The 21,614-nt window shown below is 37.7% G+C and overlaps 1 protein-coding gene across 1 annotated transcript in view; it reads right to left on the bottom strand.

Moving 5' to 3' along the window:
- DST (dystonin) overlaps window positions 1–21,614 on the bottom strand; it is a 308,093-nt gene that overhangs the window by 17,068 nt on the left and 269,411 nt on the right. Inside the window, 12 exon segments of the mRNA XM_042803120.1 lie at window positions 461–649; window positions 1,258–1,401; window positions 5,530–5,658; window positions 6,863–7,057; window positions 8,493–8,652; window positions 8,968–9,137; window positions 13,475–13,594; window positions 15,278–15,484; window positions 15,715–15,870; window positions 17,213–17,383; window positions 19,915–20,043; window positions 20,550–20,747. Coding sequence (XP_042659054.1) covers window positions 461–649; window positions 1,258–1,401; window positions 5,530–5,658; window positions 6,863–7,057; window positions 8,493–8,652; window positions 8,968–9,137; window positions 13,475–13,594; window positions 15,278–15,484; window positions 15,715–15,870; window positions 17,213–17,383; window positions 19,915–20,043; window positions 20,550–20,747 — 1,968 coding nt within the window.

Raw genomic sequence — 21,614 nt, 5'->3', positions numbered from 1 at the left:
ATTCCTTGCTGTCCAGACTGCAGTTCACAGAAGTGACAAAGCTCTGCCCCCTAAGCTGGGGTATGAGCATTCGCTGCACCAACAGCTCCCTCTGGCACTTGGTAAACTTATTTTTGAAATCCAATCAGTAAAGTCACACTGCAATACTAGTTCTAAGGCAGGAGCACTATCATATATTTCACGCGGGGGTTTTTTATTATCCTTGTTCCTACGGGGAGTTGTAGGTTTGGCTTTAGAACAATGTAACACTGAATTTTTGTTTGGTTGGGTTTTTTTACCTCTGTGTTGAAAACTACAAGCACATCGTACACATACAAACACACAACTGAGTATGTGAAAAGGGCTTAGATTATTAGGAGAGAAAATAGCTAAGGAGCTTCACACTTGATTATGAAGCTTAGCTGAGATACGAGCACCATTTGTGGAATGTGTAGGACACCTGTCACTTAACACGCCTTACCTGATGTTCAGCTATAAGTGCTTTAACTTCCTCAATCTCCTGGGGGATAATCTCTTTATCTTTTTCAGTAAGTGTAGTTTCTGCCCACTGCAACCAGGATAGCAAGGCTTCCAGCAATTCCTGGTTAGCAATAAGTCCAGCCAGAGCTCCTGCCAGTCTCTGTTGATGTTGTTTAGCCCATGCTAAGACCTTGATAAAAGAACCAATGCATTAAGTATGTGCACATCTGAAATTCTTTACAGTGTCTTTAAAATTGCTCTGCTAACTGTAAACCCTGAAACCATATGTTGTTAACACCAGTATTTCTTTTTTCTTTAAACTTAATATACACAGAAAATACCACCTTAGCAGGTGAGAATGTGGTACACCCTCTGAGACCTACTTGCAGCCACTCAAATAATTCGGAAATCTTCTACGTTAAAAATATATTGGACTGAAATCCTCCTTACTGCAATTAGAAAATGCTTCAAGTTTGCCCAGTATTTTCTTTCCTTTGTAACTTTTAAGTTTCTCCCTATAAACTATTGGCCGTCTTCACATGGGGAGTGTCAGGCAGTATTTCCTTTAATACATTCAAACAAAGAAGCTTGACCATCTGCTTTAGTTCTTAAAGCCCTATAAGTTTTAAAATAAAACCTAGGGAAGCATGGTATTCACATCCATCACTGTGGGTATTTAAAATGTTTAGTTCTCAACAGCTGGATCATTTCCTCCCAGTGTAACTACCATGTTAGTTGTCAGCTATGTTCCAATCAAAGATGGACTGTTGCAATGAAGATGGCTTGACATATACTGACCTCTTCAAACCTGGCTCTGATGATTGTTATCCAGTGCTTAATGGTGGTGATGGAGTCTGGGTGGCAGATAGCTAGGATAGCTTCTCCCATACCTGTTGCTTTATTCAGTTCTGCCTTTTTCTCTTCCAGTTTCTTCATGAATTCCTGCACCAGAGGTAACAATTACAATTAGATGCTGACAAAATTCACAAGATGAATTTAAGTGCACAGTCTGGAAGGTCACAAGCCTCTCAAGAGCTCAAAACAGTTTCAACTTGCAAGAGGTAAATTTAGTTTCTTTGAGAAAAGTTAAAAATATTTAAAAAGCCTATTCCACATAAAATACCAAATGAAGCTCTAAAATCGTTACCCCAGCTTGCCAATCCTTAAAAGCCCACCATATTGCAAATACTTGAAAGACACATGCCCTTATTAAAAAACGAAGGAAAATCACAGCATTTTAGAAGTGCTGCAAATCAACTATATGATGGTTAGAACCATTATTGGCAACATTTCAGATGACTTGGTTTGTCTGTCAGTTACAGTAATTCTTCATAATAAACTATCAAGCTCCTAGCAGAGGCTGGAAATGTCCAACTATAATTACATGCTCAGACAAGATGATAGAGGACTTCAGCAACAGCTATACTAAACTAACACAAATGTGAAAACTCAGCAGCTGAGGGGGAGAGACAGCAAGAACAGGGGCAGAGACTGCTAATTAGCCAGCTGTTTTCAGAGGCTGTTTCCATGTGGGAAAAATCTTGTAAAAGCAATAGGATGTTTACAGCTTTAGACATCCAAGTTTATGGCCACTGATGTTCCTAGGGAGTCCAGAAGAGGAAAGGGTGGTAGGACCAGAATTGGGAGGGCAGGGGGGAGAGGGGGACAACAACAAAAAAACTAAAGGACTTCTCTCATCCTTTCTACAGTTTGCCTTTTTTTTTTTTTTTTTTTTTTTTTTTTTTTACATTATTATTACTACAACAGTTTTACTATTCGGCCTATTTTGTTATGTCTAAATGTTAAGTAAGTCTGTGTGTCTTCGTGAATACCCTTAACTGGAACTGCCAACATCTCTCAGTGCTTAGTGGAATTTTTTGTTATATTTTAACATCTCAAATTAGGCTAGAAAATGGAACTATGTCTCTGAAAATTTAACTCTTCCTCTCTCTATCCACAAAGGTCTTTTTGGATTCCAAAAATTGAAAATAAGCCAAATCAGGTCCTAGAAAATTCAAAATCACCTAAACATTGTAAAAACAGATTCTACAACAATTCATAATGACATTATCCTGTGCCTTTACAAAGTAAATATGAAGCTATTATGAGCTAGAAATATAAAAGAAATAATCTCTTCTACCTTGATCTAAAAGCCTGGAATAGGTAGGCTGTATATTTAAGGAGATTCATTACTAACTGATTTTGACTTAAACTTAGATTAATATCAGAGTTTAAAACCTAATCTCCTCTCATAAAAATGCAGGAGTTCTTATAATATTTCAGTTCAAAATGGTTTTGGAAAAGTTGAGGTGGTTTGTAGTGAGAGATTACTAAAATAAACCAGGGCCAAGAGGAAAACAAGTAACAACAACATTGTTTTTCCTGCACAACTGTACTAGAATATCTCAAAATCTAAATCTGTGACACACCACATACAGTGTATTAAGCTTTCTCTCAGTAAAGGATATTAATTGTATTGAACTCCATGGCAGTCCAGTGATAGAGAGAAGAAGGGATGCTTCTCATTAACTAATGCACTGCATTAGCCCATTATACCTCTCAGTCCCTAGAGAGGATGGCGAGTGACAGAAACCTCTGCTCGAGATCACAGAATTCATTAAATCATGTGCAGTATTCAAGAAAAGAAAATCATAATGGGCATAAAGACGGACCATTTGGATAAAATATTGCTCTGAGGAAACCTTTCAACATGTATCAGGATACAAATGCATTAAAACTATTTTACAAAAGTCACAGTGATAAAAGGAAAATACATTTCATATTTATGAAAATAATGCTATAGTCACACGTTTTTTGATATTAACATCACAGAATAATAATACAGACATGGTATTTAATATCATATATTACATTTTCCCTTATTTTATTTTTTTTCTCATTGAAAGCTAATGTTATAAGCTTAAGAGGAGAGACCACTCATTCAAGGAAGATTTTGCTGAATGTGCTTACTGAGTGGTAAAGCACCAGTACCACAATCTTTCTTAGCTTGAAAATTTCTGTATTTCTATTATTTGGCCTTTAAGAAGAAAATGTGGTTGGGAGAACATCTTCTAAAGTCTACTAAAAAAATTTTAAGTACAGTACAGCCACATCTAACACTGAGGTTGGTTGTGTTATGCTAGTGATTATTCTCCCCAGCTGGACAGGGTTTCTCAGAGACAAACTTTGCTTTGGTTTGAGGTTCCAAGTTATGCTTCAGCTTTGGCAGCACAATTTTGAGCTTTTATACAGAAATATTTTGTGAATCATTCTACATTGTAGAGGGAGAAAATTAAGATTTTTTTTCTAAGGATTTCAGTGGACCTAAGATTTCATTCAGACAGTTCTTTCCTCTGTTATTCAGAAAACGAAAATATTAAATAAAAGGGAACTGACAAAGTATATGGGGAGGAGAGGCAGCTAAAAGACCAGTTTTGTTGCATCAGAGACAGCAGGTTGCTACTGCCAACATCAGTCAGCATACGCTGATGCATACACACATTTGCAAAATGAAGAATAGCACCCAGTTTCCAGAGCCCTAAATTAAATCTGAGAACTCCTTCAAAACATTGAATTTTTGAATTTCACCTTGAAAACTCCCTAGTTAAGAACCATTAGATAGCCATAGCCTGCATGCACTCCTCTGCCTAATAACATTCCCAAATTCAATTTAAACCGGATGCTTTTCCACCCTCCATTTCATAAGCTTTCTTATAACTTGCTTCAGAGCAATGATGAACAAATCCATTACTCTTATAATTTGTTCTATAACATTGTGGGCAATTTAATTTTTACACTACATTCTTGTTACTATTGTGATGGCATGTACAAGAAGAGTTTTGCATGGGCTTACCTGTGCATGTTTGCAGGCTCCTGTTTGGAGACTGAAAATAGAACTTCTATGCTCCATACTTAGCCATTTTCCCATTTCACTACTGCAAAGTTAGTTTGATAGCCTATAATCTAGTATCTATAGTACCTACAGCACTGCAATATTTCAGTACCAAATGCATATGAAGCATGACAGCATGCTGTTTCACCATGCCAGAAGGTTAATGGATGATAACATCATTCTGCTGACATTTACAAATGACCTTGAAAGAAAAGTATATGCTGTAGCAGCCTGTGATATAATTGTCACACAGCATATATCCCAGAGGAGCTTGCATCTGTCACTAAATGTTTACAGTAACTTTCTAAAGGCCCATTATTTGCTTAGTAAGCCAAGATGACTCAAACAACAGCCCAACACTAGTATGGGCACGAAACTGTCAACTGCATTAAATTTCTAGCTTCTTTATTTCTGCACTCACGGCCCAGAAAGCCAACTGTATCCTGGGCCAGATCAAGAGAAGTGTGGCCGGCAGGTTAAGGGAGGGGAGTCTCCCCCTCTACTCCACTCTTGTGAGACCCCCCCTGCAGTGCTGTGTCCAGCTCTGGGGTCCCCAACATAAGAAGGACATAGACCTGCTTGCGTGGGTCCAGAGGAGGCCACTAAAATGATCAGGGGGCTCCAGCACTGGTCCTCCCTGATGAGGGACAGGCTGAGAGAGTTGGGGTGGTTCAGCTTGGAGAAGAGAAGGCTCCAGGGAGACCTTATAGTAGCCTTCCAGTACTTAAAGAGAGCCTACAGGAAAGATGGTAAGGGACTCTTTCTCAATGAGTGTAGGGATAGGACAAGAGGTAATGGTTTTAAACTGAAAGAGGGTAGATTTAGATTAGATAAAAGGAAGAAATTCTTTAGTGTGTGGGTGGTGAGACAGTGGAACAGGTTTCCCAGAGAAGCTGTGGCTGCCCCCTCCCTGGAAGTGTTCAAGGCCAGGCTGGATGAGGCTTTGAGCAACCTGGTCTAGTGGAAGGTGACTCTGCCCATGGCAGGGGGGTTAGAACCAGATCATCTTTAAAACCCCTTCCAACCAAAACCATTCTATGATTCTATAGGAACAGCTGCAAAACCAAACACTGGATGCTGAATATGACTATATGGGATAGACTTTGCTTCTTTCCCTTTATTCTACCTTTTAATAGACCTATTAGAATGAAGAGGTCCCTCTTCGTTTTCTTGCTTACCCTGTGCTGGTCTATCAGTGTACGCAAAGCTTCTTCATCATCTGGAAGGACCCCGTGGAAACGAAGAGCCTGCTCTGCCTCTGCCAGCCACTCCAAAAGGACATGGACAACAGAGTGGAATTCTTCTGCCTGTTAAAAAAACAAGTAGTCACGGTCACTCATGAGGCGATCTGACAGACACACTGCAGCTTACTCAAGGAGAATGAGCCCACATTTGGAGTCATTAATCACACAACAGTACTGGCACATTAACTTTCCATTAAAAAGTCAGTGATATACAGTACTACATTTTCATAACTGTAAAAATATCTCATGCTTCCCAAAAAATTATAGGAAGCCTAAAAGCCTGTTCATGCTTTTAGCCATCTGATTTATAGTGTACTTGCAGCTCAGTTGAGAATGTCATGCCTTTACGCTGACAAATTACACGGGAGGTGCTTTCATGGACCAGCTGGAGAGATGAGAACTGTATTTTCTGCATAGCCTAAATCACTGGTTAAGCAAAATTAATTGACAGCCCGTTGGTGACCGACCCTTTTATGCCTGGAGAAAGCAAGAAAGATCCACCAGCCATATTCAGACACAATTAGTGTTTGAGGTAGCTCAGGATAGTGCTTGCTGAGAGACCGGAAAGCTGGACAAACACAGTATGCTGGGTAAAGCAGGGCAGGAATTCTGGACACAGCAGATACATCACTATTGCAGGAGCCCCATCCTAGCATCAACACAAGCTAGTGTATCTTCACAGAGATGTATGTCCATATTATCTGAGTTTGGAAATTACCCAGATGGATCTGTTTGGGATTGGTACCAGCCAATACTGACATACATACACTATTCTAGCATCTGAGTGCACTCAGCACAAGTCAATTTTTTCTGCAACATACTTCACTGTGCACAGTAATTGTGCCAATGTAAACAAGTTTTCAGTACACAAATTTACTTCTTTCCAATAAGGCATGAAGAGCGTAAATATGATTACAATCTCTAGCTTCCTGTGAAGGGGGCATAGTTCTTAATCACCCTTCACGCTTGACTGTAACTTCAGTGATTTCCTTAGATGGTAAGGTCTTTGAAACATTTGCTTTGCATTTGTGGTATAGACTAATAACAACAGTAATAATAAATGCTAAGAGGCATTATTCATGTACTGTGGTAAAGGGATAGAGACAAGGTAAGCAATGCATGAACAAGAAAATGAGAATTTTCAAATGAAGTTAAATTAAATTGAATAGTATTAAGAAAAAATGAAATTAAATTTTTGGCAACTAGACCGCAAGATATTTTCTCTGCTTCTCATAAAATACATGAAGCATCAGTAATACTCCTCTACCTGCCGAAGAGCCTGTTCCAGTCGTGTTTGCTTGGATACTGACAGGGCACAAACTGTCTCCCAGCGAGTGCTTAGCTCCTGCATTTGGACTTTGACCCAGGAAGAGTCATCACGACTGCCTTCTATCAGCTCCCTTGCAGAGCGCTTCAGAGCCTGGACACTGCTTGTTCTTTTTCCCAGCTCCTTCTGGAAAACCTAGGCACCACCAAATACAATTGAAATGTTTAACTCATTTACATAATTAGGTAAATAATAACAAAAAACTACTGGTTTATAAAAAGAAATCACAATACGGATTTAGTTCAGTCAAGAGTAACTCCATCTAAGTGATGCAGAACACTTAAGTTCTGCTTATTAGATTACATATGAAAATATTTACAATCTAACCTATCGTAATAAAACTGGAATATGGTAAGAAAACATCAGACAGATCCTGAGAACTCATCCTGATGCAATGCATGGGAAATCCAGCCTCCTGGCCACGCTGACTTTACACTCTTTATCAAAGCAATCGATCTGACACACTGATTAACGCACAAGATTGCTGTGGCAGAAAAAGATCAGACAAAATGCTAACCATCATGGAGAATGTTTGAAATCGTAAAAACAGAAGTAACACTCCACCTGGGAGTCTGGCTGTAAGGCTGTAGATCTAGCCACATATTCATATATTTATGTGAAAGTATGTTCACATTTGCAGATGGAACAAGCTCCAGTTACATAAAAGAAGCCCTTATAGAAAGATACAACAATCACAGTGTACCTTGCCACTGACTATGACTGACTTGTGATATACCATGAGATTTCAGAAGCAATTCCAGCATATTTCAGGCTAAACTTTATAGACAATCCATGTTTCCAAACAGTGAGGGACAAAATCTCCTCCTCACTGAACAGTCTTTGGACACTGAAAGTCACTGGTGGATGAACAGAGGGACCATCGCCTCATAAACTGCCCAGGCTCCAGAGCTCTGAATGTGTGCAGCCTTTTCAATACCAGTCACTTCAACAGCTGTTCCTTCTGACATACTGAACTACAAAACTGGGCTGCAGAGGCACAGTCCTACACCTCCTACTTGCTGCCACCTCCAAAAACACTGCAGTAACGAAATACTGCAGAGCTTGCCAGTGTAGGCTTCCCAGGCCATAGTCTAGTTGTATACTCCCATGAATAACTTAAGTATTGCAACTACTCTTCTCCATGAACATAGAAACAGCCCTGGAGGTTTGAAAGACTGCTGTAGACATAACAAGTGCATTGGACATTCGATTATCAGCTATACTAAATAAAAAGCCCTGTCTCCCCCCAAAATTTCCAACAAAATAATTTTTGCCACCTCCTGCCCATACATATTCATAAATGCACACTTGTGATTTTTGACACAATATTCATAAATACACAGGATAGCAGCATTAGACAGAGTATCTCAATGCTAACTGGTGTCAAAGAGTCACTAACAGTTGTTTTCTTCTATGTACATTTTATAGCATTTTCCACTGTTGATTACGTTTGTGTTGTAAAACTATTACATGTTTCTCAAAATTATAGAATAGCCAAATAAAGATACCATTAAAATGCTACACTTACGAACAATCTAGTAATTAAAAAAAAGAATATTTTTGGAATTACCTTGTGATTGTCAATCAGGTTCATCACTAAATCAATGTCTCCGTGTACTGGCTGATCTTCTGCTAGCTGAGGTTCAATTTTGTATAACCAGTCAATGAGAGCTTGCAGAGCATCAGTAAATTGTCCTGAAAATAACAGGGCTTCCTCCAGTTTATTTTGTCTAGGAAAAAAAAAAAATAAATGAACATACACAAAAAATAATTCATACACCATAAGAAAAAACATTTTCAGCATAAAATAATAACAACTAAGAGCTTTAAATCAGTGTTTCCTTTTTTAATTAGTGGAACCACTACCACTCCAGTCCTCTTCCATACCATCAGGAAAGTATGCATATCTAGTATTTTACTGCTTTGGCACTCCTTATTATGAAACTAGCTAGCCACTCTGGTTTTACTCTTACAAAACAGAAGCCAAAAGAATTCTCCTAAGCCTTTTTCTTATCTGCTGAATAATTACTTTGGTTTTCATATACCTTTCCACTGATTTTCCACAAATTGTATCCCACTTATCCCTTAATTCACTCAGCATATCATCAAGTTTCAAATTGTCATCAGCCAAGGTGGTTTTCTCTTTCAAGGAGCGTCCAGTCCTATTCGTGGTATCATACACAGAATGTTTGGCGCCAAGAGATTTCTGGAATTCCTATAGATATGGAAGAAAAAGAACACACTCATATAGCATTAACTGCTTACAGGCCACAGCTAACTAACCTTTGACATATTATTTGAAATGGAAATTGCAAATATTGCTGCAAGAAAATTCTAAACTGCAAAATTTCTAGTCGGCTAGTGCCACAGTGCACCTGAAATTACATGGGGATTGACATTAGCAGAATCCCTGCCTTTTGTCTCTCTCTGGGAATGTAGCTCTATGCCTACTGGAACAACTTCTGGAAAATTCCTCCTTCAGTGAGAGCAATGATTCCTGTCCTAGCATAATATTCCTAAATTTCAACAAGAGGCTGCCTGGTAGTCAGAAGGGCGTGAAAGAACGGCTACTTTAGGAGCCATAAACTAAGCAGTCTTCATACTACGTTTTCACATACTAAGCTTTCAAGCCAGTGTAGACCACCCCAAAGGCTATCTAGGTCATTCTGTTCTAGCTCAGCATGGTCAAGCTGGGAAACCTCCAACCACAAGCATTTAATCTTCCTAAGACTGAAGCATACTATAATTGGGCAGAATTGTATGCCAAAAGTAAACAGATCCAGGCACAAGAAGCAGCCAGGTGACATCCCAATACCACAATTTGGGCTGAAAGGCAGGTTTTTGTGATTCAGGGACTTTGGAAGATGACAGTGACACAGCAGTTGAATCTGTGTGCCAGCTCTGAAATCACCTTCTGCACAGAGCCTCTGGAAGATTTTCACAGAGAAGCACACAGAAACACAGCTCATCTGGTACTGCAGATAGTTAACTGACTCACAGAGTAAATAATTAAATAAAGGAACACTGCCAAAAAACAAAACCAGCCCTACGCAGCAGCTTTTAAATGGTAGCAACCCTTGAAGTGTTGTATTTCACCACCTTTATGAACTGTTAGGAAGAAATTGGTTAAAAAAAAAAATCACAAGTTTGCTTTAGGAAACTCATATATACAGAATCAAATAAATATTCTTTTTTTTTTGGTCACAAATAAAACAAAAAAACAGGCCAAAAGAGGTTTTGCTCAGTGTTTGCTAAAACAGATTTTCATCTGGTTCTCAGAGCAATGTTCAGTATCATCACATCCAGCAAGGAAATAATTACCACTTACAACTTATAGTAATTCTTCAGGGCATGTAAAGATTGCAAGAATTTTTCATGGTCACTGTCAGCACATGCATGGCTGCTCACCTCCAACTGGCAAGCTGTTCCCAGCTGGCCTGCACCAGCCTGTGCCATGGAAGCTCACAACCCTTCCACCAACTTTCCCATGTGTCCACGTAGTCATCTGCTATTTCAGATGTGAATGTGTGTCAGGGAAAGCTCAAGTGGAATGGAGGCGTCTTAAATAAGAGGTATGCATGGGGTTATGCCATGCAGACAGTACAACTTCACCTAAGGTGATTCAAGGTTTCATTTTTAAAAACTGCTTGGTATTTTGAACTGTACTGTCCTTCAGGGTTATTCCAGCATCCAGAGAAAACTGAGGATCAAAATTCACCAGCCAAAAAAAAAAAAAAAAGGCAGAATTTGTTCTGTAATTCAGTATTTTCTCACTGTCCTTTCATTTTCCTCATATAAAACAAGGAAACACACTTTAAGAAAGAATACAAACACCACTGGTCAAGCTGAAACTAGTATAAAAATAATTTTCAAAATTAAAATAACCCATTTTTTTATAAAAGTTCCTTCAATACAAACAATATGTTTGTGCTCCTTTGATTTGATGGAGTTTATTAAGTACATAACACTACATGCACTGTGTTACTTGATTTGCATGAGGAAACACAATGAAATTGCTGCCACAGAAGGATCATACAGGAAAAACAGATTTAAAGGTGAACAAAGGGTTACTACAGTCAGTTAATTCTTTGAGAGTCTACAGGCACTACACCAAACAGGAAAAACAGATTTAAAGGTGAACAAAGGGTTACTACAGTCAATTAATTCTTTGAGAGACTACACGCACTACACCAAATCTACTTTTATTTGATTTCAGAGGTGTAATGGAGAGTAGATTTAAGCTGCCAGAAGCAGACAGGTAAGATGAACGAAATCTCAGTAATTAACTACATACCCTTCTTCTAAAGAAAATGGGAACATACAGATAAAACTAGCCAGGTTCATATAAATTTTCTGTAAGGAACGTTCAACATTAGCACATGGGTGGATTGGGTGACCTAGTAAGGGTTTTTCCATTCCTGACTTCTAAAAATGAGAAAAAATTGCTGATAAACAGACCATGAATAACCCCCAAAAGTCCCTGGCAACACACTGGATATGAGAGAGAGAAAACACATTATCTTGGCTTTTCTCTTTCAGGGCTTTTTTTTTTTTTTTTTTTGGCAGTAACAACTGGCAAAGAGCAAGTCCAAATTACTGCTTACAGCACACACACACAGCACACATTCAGTTCAGATAGCAAAATCGTTAACTAAATGGAGCAAGGAAACCTTCAAGGCTGGACAGAAAAAAGACAAAGACAGACACAGGGGGTATATGTGGGAGTGGAAGGAAAAGACTCAAAATACAAGGAAGGACATTGCAGTGTTGGGAGGTTTGACAGCTCATTAAAAAACAATTGAGTTGATTTCTTGGGGGGGTTTGTTTGAAGTTTAAAGTCACAAAGTTCACAGAACTCCCTCTCTCACACATATTCGTCTTTTTCCTCCAAATCACTAGTTTCAAATCTAATGTCTCTGTGCCACATTCCATCCCATTCCTTAACGAGAAATGAGATTCAAGAAACTCAAATAGCTATTCTCTGCAGGCATGAAAAGAAGCTGGAGAAAAGATATGATTGAGAGAAATGATGAGTCTGTCAATCCATGTCAGGAATCTTGGGCTCATAAAATATACTGCTGTAGAGATAAAGAACAAGTGGAATTATCAAGCTTAAGACTGCAGCAGAGGGGATGACAACTGAGGTAGAGTGCCAAACCTCAGGACCTGAAAGGACCTCAAAACACAGTCACAATGTCTTGACCATACTCGTGAAGCGTTTGAACTTTATGTAAAAATGAGAGGAGTGGAGGTATTAAGAGATTGATAGAGTCAGAGAAGACAAGAAAGACCATCTTAACAGAAAGAATTTCATTTTTTTTTCTCCTAAATTCCCATCACTGACTTGAAATTCTGGCAACAACAGCAATCTCAGAACAAACTGAAATTGCAGAGTTAGCGTAACAGAATGTTAATGTAGGTTTTATCTAAAAGTTTTAACAGCAAGCATAGGTAAAACTATTTTTGCTTTACTAACAGCCAATTTTCCCATATTAAAGGAGAATATTTACCTGGTTGATAAACAGTACTTAAATCAGCACATAAACTGAGAGATGATAAAAATATAAAGCAGACTGATGCAGCAACCAATCTTTAGTATACATGGCAAAACTTGTCAGAGGTAAAAGCAATCATCACAAGCTAAGAGAGGGAGAAATTAGATATACAAACCCTTGGGGATATTGTGCAGAATGAAAAAATAGGAGTAAATGGAGAACAATAAAACTGACATGAAAAGTAGAAATAAATGTATGCCAAAATGTAAAAAAATGAACGATCTTTCAATACTCTGTCTCTGATGAAACTGTTCCAAGACAAATCTTGCCTGTCTCTGAAGATTCTACTACTCATCCACTTTATCTTCAGCAATACATTATTCTAGGCTCTTTACAAAAGTAAAAATGAAGTAAAGACTTCTTTCATCCTTCCTTTTGCTCTGTGTCTGATGGAACTACAAAGCTCTTATGTTATCATAATTTGTTTGAAAAGCGAGTTCAATCAGGGAGATATTTTCATTTTCACCTACAGTAGCTGGGTTTGTGGAAAGCTGGTCCTGGAATTTTGAATCCCATGGAGAGAAACAACCTTTGCTACAAATGGTGTCATTGAACTTTCTAGAGGATTTCATTAAGATTTCCACTTGACATAAAAAGCAACTGCCAATCAAAATACAAGATTATTTTTCAGTTTTGAGGTGGTCCTGTAATATTAAAAGGAAAATCCCAACCCAAATAACTGGATGGTACATTTGTGGTTTAAGGACTGAAAAAAGTCTGTAATAAAACCTCTTCTGAGATTCCTATTCTGAGATAGTATTACTTTGTTTTTTAAAGTTTCCATGATGCTATATTATTATGTCTTTCCTCTTCATAGTTAACCATTCCCCCATAGATCAGGTACTGTGAAAAGTTTTTTGTCACTCCCCACTTGTAACACACCACCATTTAATTTGATGATAATAAACACTCCACTGTAGTGAGGCCACAAAGCTACTTCCTTTGCTGACTGAACACATCTCACCGGGCACTTGGCATTTCATCAATCATGACTCACCTTATGCTGTGTAAGTTGCATCTTTATTTTGTCAGGGTCATTTGCAATTTCAAGGTCTGAGTCCAAAGATTTCTCTGACTCTTCCAGCCATTCCATAAGTTTGTGCCAGGCTTCATGGAACTGCAGGCAAGTGAGATTTGCATAGATTTTTAAATTCACTGGTTCATAAAATAGTCTGAAAACATTAAACCCCAATCAATTCTCTGCAGACCAAGCAAGTACTCTGCAGACTTTGGAAAGATTTGGTATGCTTTTTCTCCCTGGTTTCTCAAATAGGACTTAGCTTCCCTTCTCTCAGGTGAATTAGGAACCTTTTATGTACACTATTTCCACACATAGAACTTATCTTTCAGAGACATATTAGTAACTTCTGTGGATGTGTTGGTCATTTAGATACCTGCATTTTTAGTAATGAATAATAAATATAGCAAGAGAGGGACTTAGCTGTTGCCTATATAGGACAACAGCAGTAGCAGTAAATCACTGTGGAAAACTCCTGTCTGGATGACTGCCCAAAATTTTCCCTGGGATGCTCATAAATGTTCATATTATATCAAATGGGATCTTGACAGGCAAGGAACAGATTCTTGATCTTCCTTCCTGTCTCAACAAAGAGAGTGCTTCAGGGAAGGAAGCAGGGAAAGACCAAAGATTCAACTAGTCTTCACAAAGTGTCATCCCTTTGGGATTCAATTTTTCTAAGCTGGTCATTTCTCTCTCTACATCTCTTTTGAAAATTCTTCTTACCTGGGGTGCCTACACATGAAAGCACAAGAAACTAGTTCAGAAACATCCCAAGGCTCCTGGACCCTGCTCTTCAGAGCTGTGGATCAGGACTTGACACCAATACCCTTCAATATGCCTTCCCTGCTCTGTATAGATAGTTGTGGTCCTAAATTAGTAATTTATTGTATTCAGCTCAGTAAACGGATATAGAGATTAAATTAATCTCATTGCAGAACTGTTGAGTGTGCGAATGCACAAAAGAAACTGCTGGAAAAGAAGTAACAAACATTTCATTGGCTTATGGGCTAATTTATTGCTCAGAGAAGTTCGACTCTATGAGCCGAGTGACAGTAGCAGTATACATGTGAATGTTGTTTGGCTGTGAACATGACCAGATATTGAATGTCATGTTCACTTGAATAAAAAGCAGCTAGAGCTTCCTATTGACATTTAAACATACTATATTCCTCTCACACATTTTGCATCTTATCATTTATGTTCCTCAGTGAGGGTAACACGACTCTAAATTAAAAAAAAAAAAAATAATGTTCCCCAGTGAGGAAAACTGTGAAAAAACTTTCCAGATTTTTAAGGAAATAAATGGAGACATCTTACCATACAGAATGTATTGGACCAGTAACTAACATAAGAGATTGAGGAAGTGATGAGTATTAATCAGGGCACAGCATAAACCCAAGAAGAAAATATGAAGGAATATTCCCACAGATTAGTGAAAGGGGTTCATCACATTCTTGAAAATATAAGGGGTTGATTGTGAAACTTATTTTTGAGGATAGATGGCACTAATATACACCTGGAAGTGATACTGTAACTTTCTTCATTCAGACTATCCAGTATTGCAGACAGAAGTCACTGCTCGGGTTGAAAACGATGCTTTCACCTCACAAATGAAGTGCTCTATGATCAAATCACAGAAATTGCTCCACTTATTCAACAGTGTCTGTTACACTAAATCTAGACTTACTTGAAAGTGCTTTAAAGCACCATATTCTTCAAGAGTCTGGATGTAATTACATCTAAGTTCAAAGAGTTGTACAACAGCTGTTGTCCGATTACCTGTTTGGCTCTTTTCCTTGCATCATCCAAAGCCCTTCCCCTTTCAACTAAGCGTTGAACTACTTTTTCCCATCGACTCTGTACGCTAATCAGCAGATTCTTAATAAGGACAACATCCTGTTTCTGGCTGAAATATTTCAAATGGGTTCCAGTTTTGTCCAGCTCTATGATCTGATCTCGATGAGAATTCACTTCTGTGGCAAAAACCTTGGAAAAAGGGGAGAAAATTATTCTGAATATTACGTTGCTCAAGCACTGAAGTAAACACTGTAAAAAACAGTGTGATAAAGAATGATGTAGTGAGAAAGACTATAAAATACATTTTAAAACAAATTACATGTTTCTCTGAGTGCCAGTGTTACAGAACTCATTTGGACATTGTTAAATTATCTCCACAGAGTGGGAGAAAAACATTACACATCTGTTTCTTTACATACCTTGTGCTCATCAATTTGAAACAAGACAGTGTCCAAGATAAGACTTGGCCGAGAAGCTGCAGTTAGAGTTTGCTCAGCCTGAGTAAGCCAATTGATGAAATCTTGAAGTGAGTTGTGGAACTCCATTGCTAAATTGAGGGCTTCTTCCAGTTTGGTCTGTAAAGATAGGTCATACTTTAATAGCAGTTGATATTGTGCAGACTTCAGCCAAGTAAACCATTTTTGTTCAGCGTTTTAGAGTAAACCAGTTCAGTTGAGCATTTTAAAACATTCTTCCAACTCAACGTTTCTGAGTTTTAAAATAACAGCCTACATTTGAGCATATTAAAGAAAATGGGTAGCAGAGTAGCGGTAGAATTATGTATGATAGATGAGTAGAAAATACAGCACCTAGTATGAAGATAAAATTTTCCACATTAGAACATTACATCTTCTACTACTTAATCCTAATGGGACATACAAATTTATCCGTTTCGATACAAACCCAGTAGAATCTCAGAAATCTAAGGTGGCAGTGCACTTGGAAGAGCCTCAAAGAGGTCATCTATTTTATTCTCTTGCACTAAACAAAGAACAAGTCTGCCTAGACCATGTTTTTTTAATAAAGTCCAACTGCTATTTTGCTTGACTGAACCAAGACTAATTTTGGATACAGAATTTTTGTTGATCATGAGACAGCAGTCAGACTTTCAAACAATTGTACTGCTGGCCTAGCTGAGCACTCCAACCTTGCAGCTTCCTGCAAGAAGGTGCTCATGTTGGGTATTAGTTAGTTTGACATTCTTACATTATACAGTCAGCTTGAGATACTAGCATTCTCACTTTAAAATACAACTAAGTTGTGAGTTAAATATTTGTGCTTTATGCACATTAGTGTTGTACAGAGAGTTCCTCTGTAATTACTGATATTCTTCCTTGTTTGATTAAGGTACAACCAATGGACTATACTTCATGAAGGAATGAAAGCAAAATGAAGTTAATAATAAGAAAACACATGTTGCATATCAGTGAAATCATGCTATTGATCTACGTTAGAACAGAAGGTAGTCACTTGAAGTACGTGGCAGAAGGCCAAGTCTTTGGGAATTCAAGGGGAAAAAAAAATGGATAAAAGCTAGGAAAATTAATGCAGCAATTCTGTACTGAGGAGGAGATAAACTTGAATATTCAGGTAATATTATTCACTCTCTCATCTACAAATACTGTAATAAAAAACAGAAAAACCCTCACTCTACCAAATGAGCATTATCAGTACCAGTTAACGTATTTCTGTGGAACAGACTTGTATCCTTCTCACCCACCCTCCCCCCCAATTGTTGACTTCTTGAATCCCATTTTTTCCCAGTACTTCCCAAACATACGAATGAATTCTGCACAACTGTCTCTGCAATTAATTTTAAATCTAAAAGATCAAGCGTGTATGAATGCATAAAAGGACTGAACATTAACATTCTTAAACATATGATTTACACTTCTATTTTTATGTAAAAACACATACTTTTCTTTCACTGAGCTTTGTTTGTACCGATTCCCATTTTTCTTTTAAGTTATTTATGTCTTGCTCAACGTTTGTTTCAGCAGACTCTGGGCATCTTGCAAGCATCTGCTGGCCTTTCTGCATTAGACACTTATACGTCTCTTCCTTGGCTTCAAAGGCAGCACAAAGTTCCTAAATAAAGCAAGCACCAAAAAATAAGTCAGGTAGAAATTCAATACTCTTTAAAATGCTAGTATAATATTTATTCCTCCCCCAACATTTAGCAGGTATGATTAAGACTAATAAACGAAACATATGTAATTCATAAAATGCCAAATGAGCAAAGAAAGGGCCCAATTCTTCAGGAAATGAGGACGTGTATTGTCTGTCAGATGTTTTCCCTGAGATTCAAAGCTTGGCAAAGAAAGTACTACGCACATTGCACAAGATTTGCTACAACTTGGTTGGTTTAAAGTCCATCTGTAGCTGAAACACAAGAAGTATCAGCATTATACAGCGTGCTGAAAGCCCAGACCTATCCCATACACCTTCAGAAGTGGGTGGGACAACTTGGGAGAGCTGCTTTATTGTACTTCGCCTCTTTTGCATTGTTTGCATCTTCCTTCACTTGCCAGGCAAGAGCACTGAAGACATTTTACACATACAGAGAAAGCTGGAAGAATAAACAGTAACAACTGTTTTATCTTCTATTGTACTATTATCTTTTTTATCCATATTAAAGATGAGGTGGCTAGAGCTCCTCCATGCAACTGACTCAAAATGGCATGTTTAATATTTGCAACAGACCATCCAAAACATACCAACGACATTGCTTCAGACTCCTAAATGAGGAACATCTTTCAGGAGATGAGCAGTAAGTGGCTTGCAAATAAGAGGAAAATAACTTTTTTTCCTCCAATTTCCAGGACAAGATCCCAAACCTAACATTTTCTTTGGGTTAAGAGATACTGTAGACAGGGTTGTATCTGATCACAGTGGAGGACAAAGCAGGAAGCAGATTCAACCATGAGCTAAGATTTTAACAGGACAGAAAGTTGCCTTGCTTTCTTTCTGAGGACTATGAAAAATACCTAGCTTGCTTTCTTCTATGTTCCCAACTTTATCCTACACTATTTCTGGTTCCTGTAACTCCCCAGAGCATCTTCTTTTTCTACAGCACAAGGACCCCTTAGAAGTAAACATAGGTGAGAAACAGCAAGGCAGAGGAGGCCCCAGACACTGAACCTGGTCTCGGTCTAAGACAGGAGTTCACCACAGTGGTTAATTCTGCAGTACAGTCACCCTCTTAAGAGTGTGAATTTCCAATGAGAAACAAATCAAAATGCAGTGCAAAACTTTCTTGTGCAGTTTCACGTCACGAATTAACATGGTTTGTATCACTTATGTGTAAATTTGAATTTGGAACTTATGATAAATAGTATTCAACATGACAAGTGGCCTCGACATTTCAGAGAATTTACACATATCTGCACATATTCACTGAGGTTTAACTAAACTACAGTCAAGTCTTATTTTTTAAGGGTTATATACATCAAAGGATAACAAGTCAATGTCTGCAGTTATATGATGTCCCACAGCATAGTAACAATCTGTTAAAATGTACATGTATGTACAGTTAGGAAATGATTGTACATAGAGTACATATTACTGGGGACATATTCATATTTGTTCCAACTATAATACTATGTTTAGTTTAAAGATTCTTTAACTAATCAATCTGTAAGTGCAATAAGTATAGAAAATGGCTTGTTGATTTGCATAGCAAAAGAACGTACCAAAGAAAATCCTGAAATTTTCCAGGGAAACTTTTTTGGTCTTGATCTGACTAAGTCCAGGATGAAAAGTGGAAAAAGCTCCACTGATTCCCATGGAATTGTGATTATGCCCCATTCTCACAGCAGGGGAGGTGGGGAGGGAAGGAGGAGTTCAAGGACAGTTCAGTAAATATCAGTCTTACATCTGGGTCAGGAGGTCAGGAGTTCAGAACACTGGGTTTGGGGTTATATCCTGGCTTAACAGCACAGAATGATTTTATATAAACAGAGCACTATGAACCACCTTCCTTTGAGGTAAAAGATCAAGTTTAAGTTACTGTTTTTTAAGCTCTGTGGTTCTATAGGAGTAGAGAAATCCATAGAATGTTTCCTAAAGAGAAAGGAAGGGAAGAAAGGGAATAATTCAGACATCCTGATCAGCTTGCCATTTCCAGTTAAAGCAGAGTCTCTATATGAGTCAGTAGTCCTTATTACATCTGTGCTAATGATTATTTTAATGTCAGCTTTGGTTAGATAAAGAATAAAGGATTGAGTCTCTTAATTCAAGGTCCAAAGAACATAGATCACTTAGATTCATCTTCATATCTTAGAAAAAGCATAAATGTAGTTATGAGAACAGAAGGGAAAAGAATAATAGGAATCGCTGAAAAATCTGTAAACACTTTCTGGTTTTCTTTCTGAGAATAAGGATGCAAAAGTTCTTTTCTGTCTCAACACTATTAATGGTTCAGTTTTGGTCATCTCCCAAATGACTACTTTTCCTATGTTGAAAATAACTGTTGTTTTGAAGGCTATTAAACTTTTTTTTTTAAGATATTGTACAGACACTGTGATATATAGAACATGTTCTGTATTTACCATAAACGCTCTTGAAAGATACTTAGTCCTGTAATGCAGTTTGCAAAGCATTCTAATACTGATACTTACCATATGGGTATTAAGTTGCTCTCTTGCTGTTTCTGGTAAGCCTCCAACAGGTTTTGATGCCAACAGCTGACGTTCAGTGTCTGTCAGCCATTGCTGCATATCTTCAATTTCACCATGGAAACCTTGGGCCTAAATTATACCATATCATTTTAGAGCTTGCTTAAATGTTCTCTATTCTAATACTAGCTCAGATGCAGCAACAGATTTAATCAGATATTTACAATAATCAAAGGAAATTAAAAAAAAAAAAAACAAGGAAAAAAAAACAACCCAAAATTTAAACTAGCTCAATCCAACCTAAATGTTTTTTTAAAAAAAAAAAAAAAACAACCAAACATAGAAATCTTGAAAACAGGCTAAATGAGCAACTGAGATCAATGTTTTTCCTGAATAGTATATCTATACAGAAATTTCACCCTTTAAAAATATGTAGGCCAAAAGCTGAAGTCTTGAGTCAGCACTATAAAAGACAGTCATCAGCTGTAGAAGATACAGCTGGATTCAAACTTTCTCAAAATTCAGGAGCGTCTGCATTATGGTTTTGATTTAGGCCAACTTCTAATACATGTATCTATGTATTTCATGTAAAAAGACACTTTTTTTGTTATCTCTTTATTAGATCATTTCCTGTTCACCTGGATCAAGGCACTGTCCAGTTGCTGTTTCCTTTGTTCGGTTTTTTCCAACACATTTTGCCAGCGCTGATTCAGAAGTTCCAACTTGCTCCGTAAATTACTTGCTTCTTCAACAGCACTCGATTCAATCAGGTCATTTCCTGCTTTCTTAACTGCTTCCACTGTAGACTGATGAGCTAAAACATCATTTTGCAGCACCTAAAATGGTAACACAGCATGTATGACCGGCCATGTTGGTAAATTATTGAATTAAGACAATTACAGTGACTGAGCTAGTTCTAATCCAGGGACAAGGCAACAGTTTAACATCAGTACAGGTATTAGCAATTAAAGCTAATAACTAAGGTCTCTTCAATCAAAATCAGTATCAGACCATTCTGCCAAAATGCTAGATTTTATATAATGAAAAAAATCACATATTACTTCTGAATACATATATTTCCTTTTAAAGTACTGCTAGTGAAGAATTATTTATTGAGGTTCCTTAATTAACTACATACTTTTCTTTAATAGAATTTTTCTTTGTTTTTGAGGGTGAGGTATGAAAAGTGTTATATATAGGAGTAAAAATTGCTTGTGGAGCAGTAGACTAAGAGAGGAGAAAGAGGAGTAAGAAAACTATGTGCTTGCTGTGCCATGCAACAATCTGACTGCTTTAATGTCTTTTCATGCATTTCAGGTCTACAACTCATTTCACATTATGTCAGGCTAACAGGACACTTCAGGTGTGCTATAAGCTGGAGAATGATTGTAATACTATCGGCACATGACTTCCTCCATCTGGTTGAAAACCTGTTGCCACTAACCACAGTGAAACCACAAAAGGCAAAAGGTACATTTGGGAAAAGGATACTGTTTTCAGAAATATTTTTTTAAACAAAAAAACCCCAAACAAATAAAAGCTTTGAAATACCAGAAATAACAGAAAAAGAGAATATGCAAAATGGTTGGGAAGGGAATGGTAAATCCCATCTGAGAAATTCAAGTTTATGACTGCTGTCTTCCACAGGGTCTGGTTCAAAGTCACCTCCCTCAAAATGCTAACATGTGGAAAAAATTCAGAGC

Source organism: Tyto alba, unplaced genomic scaffold (assembly GCF_018691265.1).
Source record: "Tyto alba isolate M040663 unplaced genomic scaffold, T.alba_DEE_v4.0 Super-Scaffold_40, whole genome shotgun sequence".
In the NCBI taxonomy this organism is placed as follows: Eukaryota; Metazoa; Chordata; class Aves; order Strigiformes; family Tytonidae; genus Tyto; species Tyto alba.
This window is presented reverse-complemented; position numbering and strand designations above follow the sequence as displayed.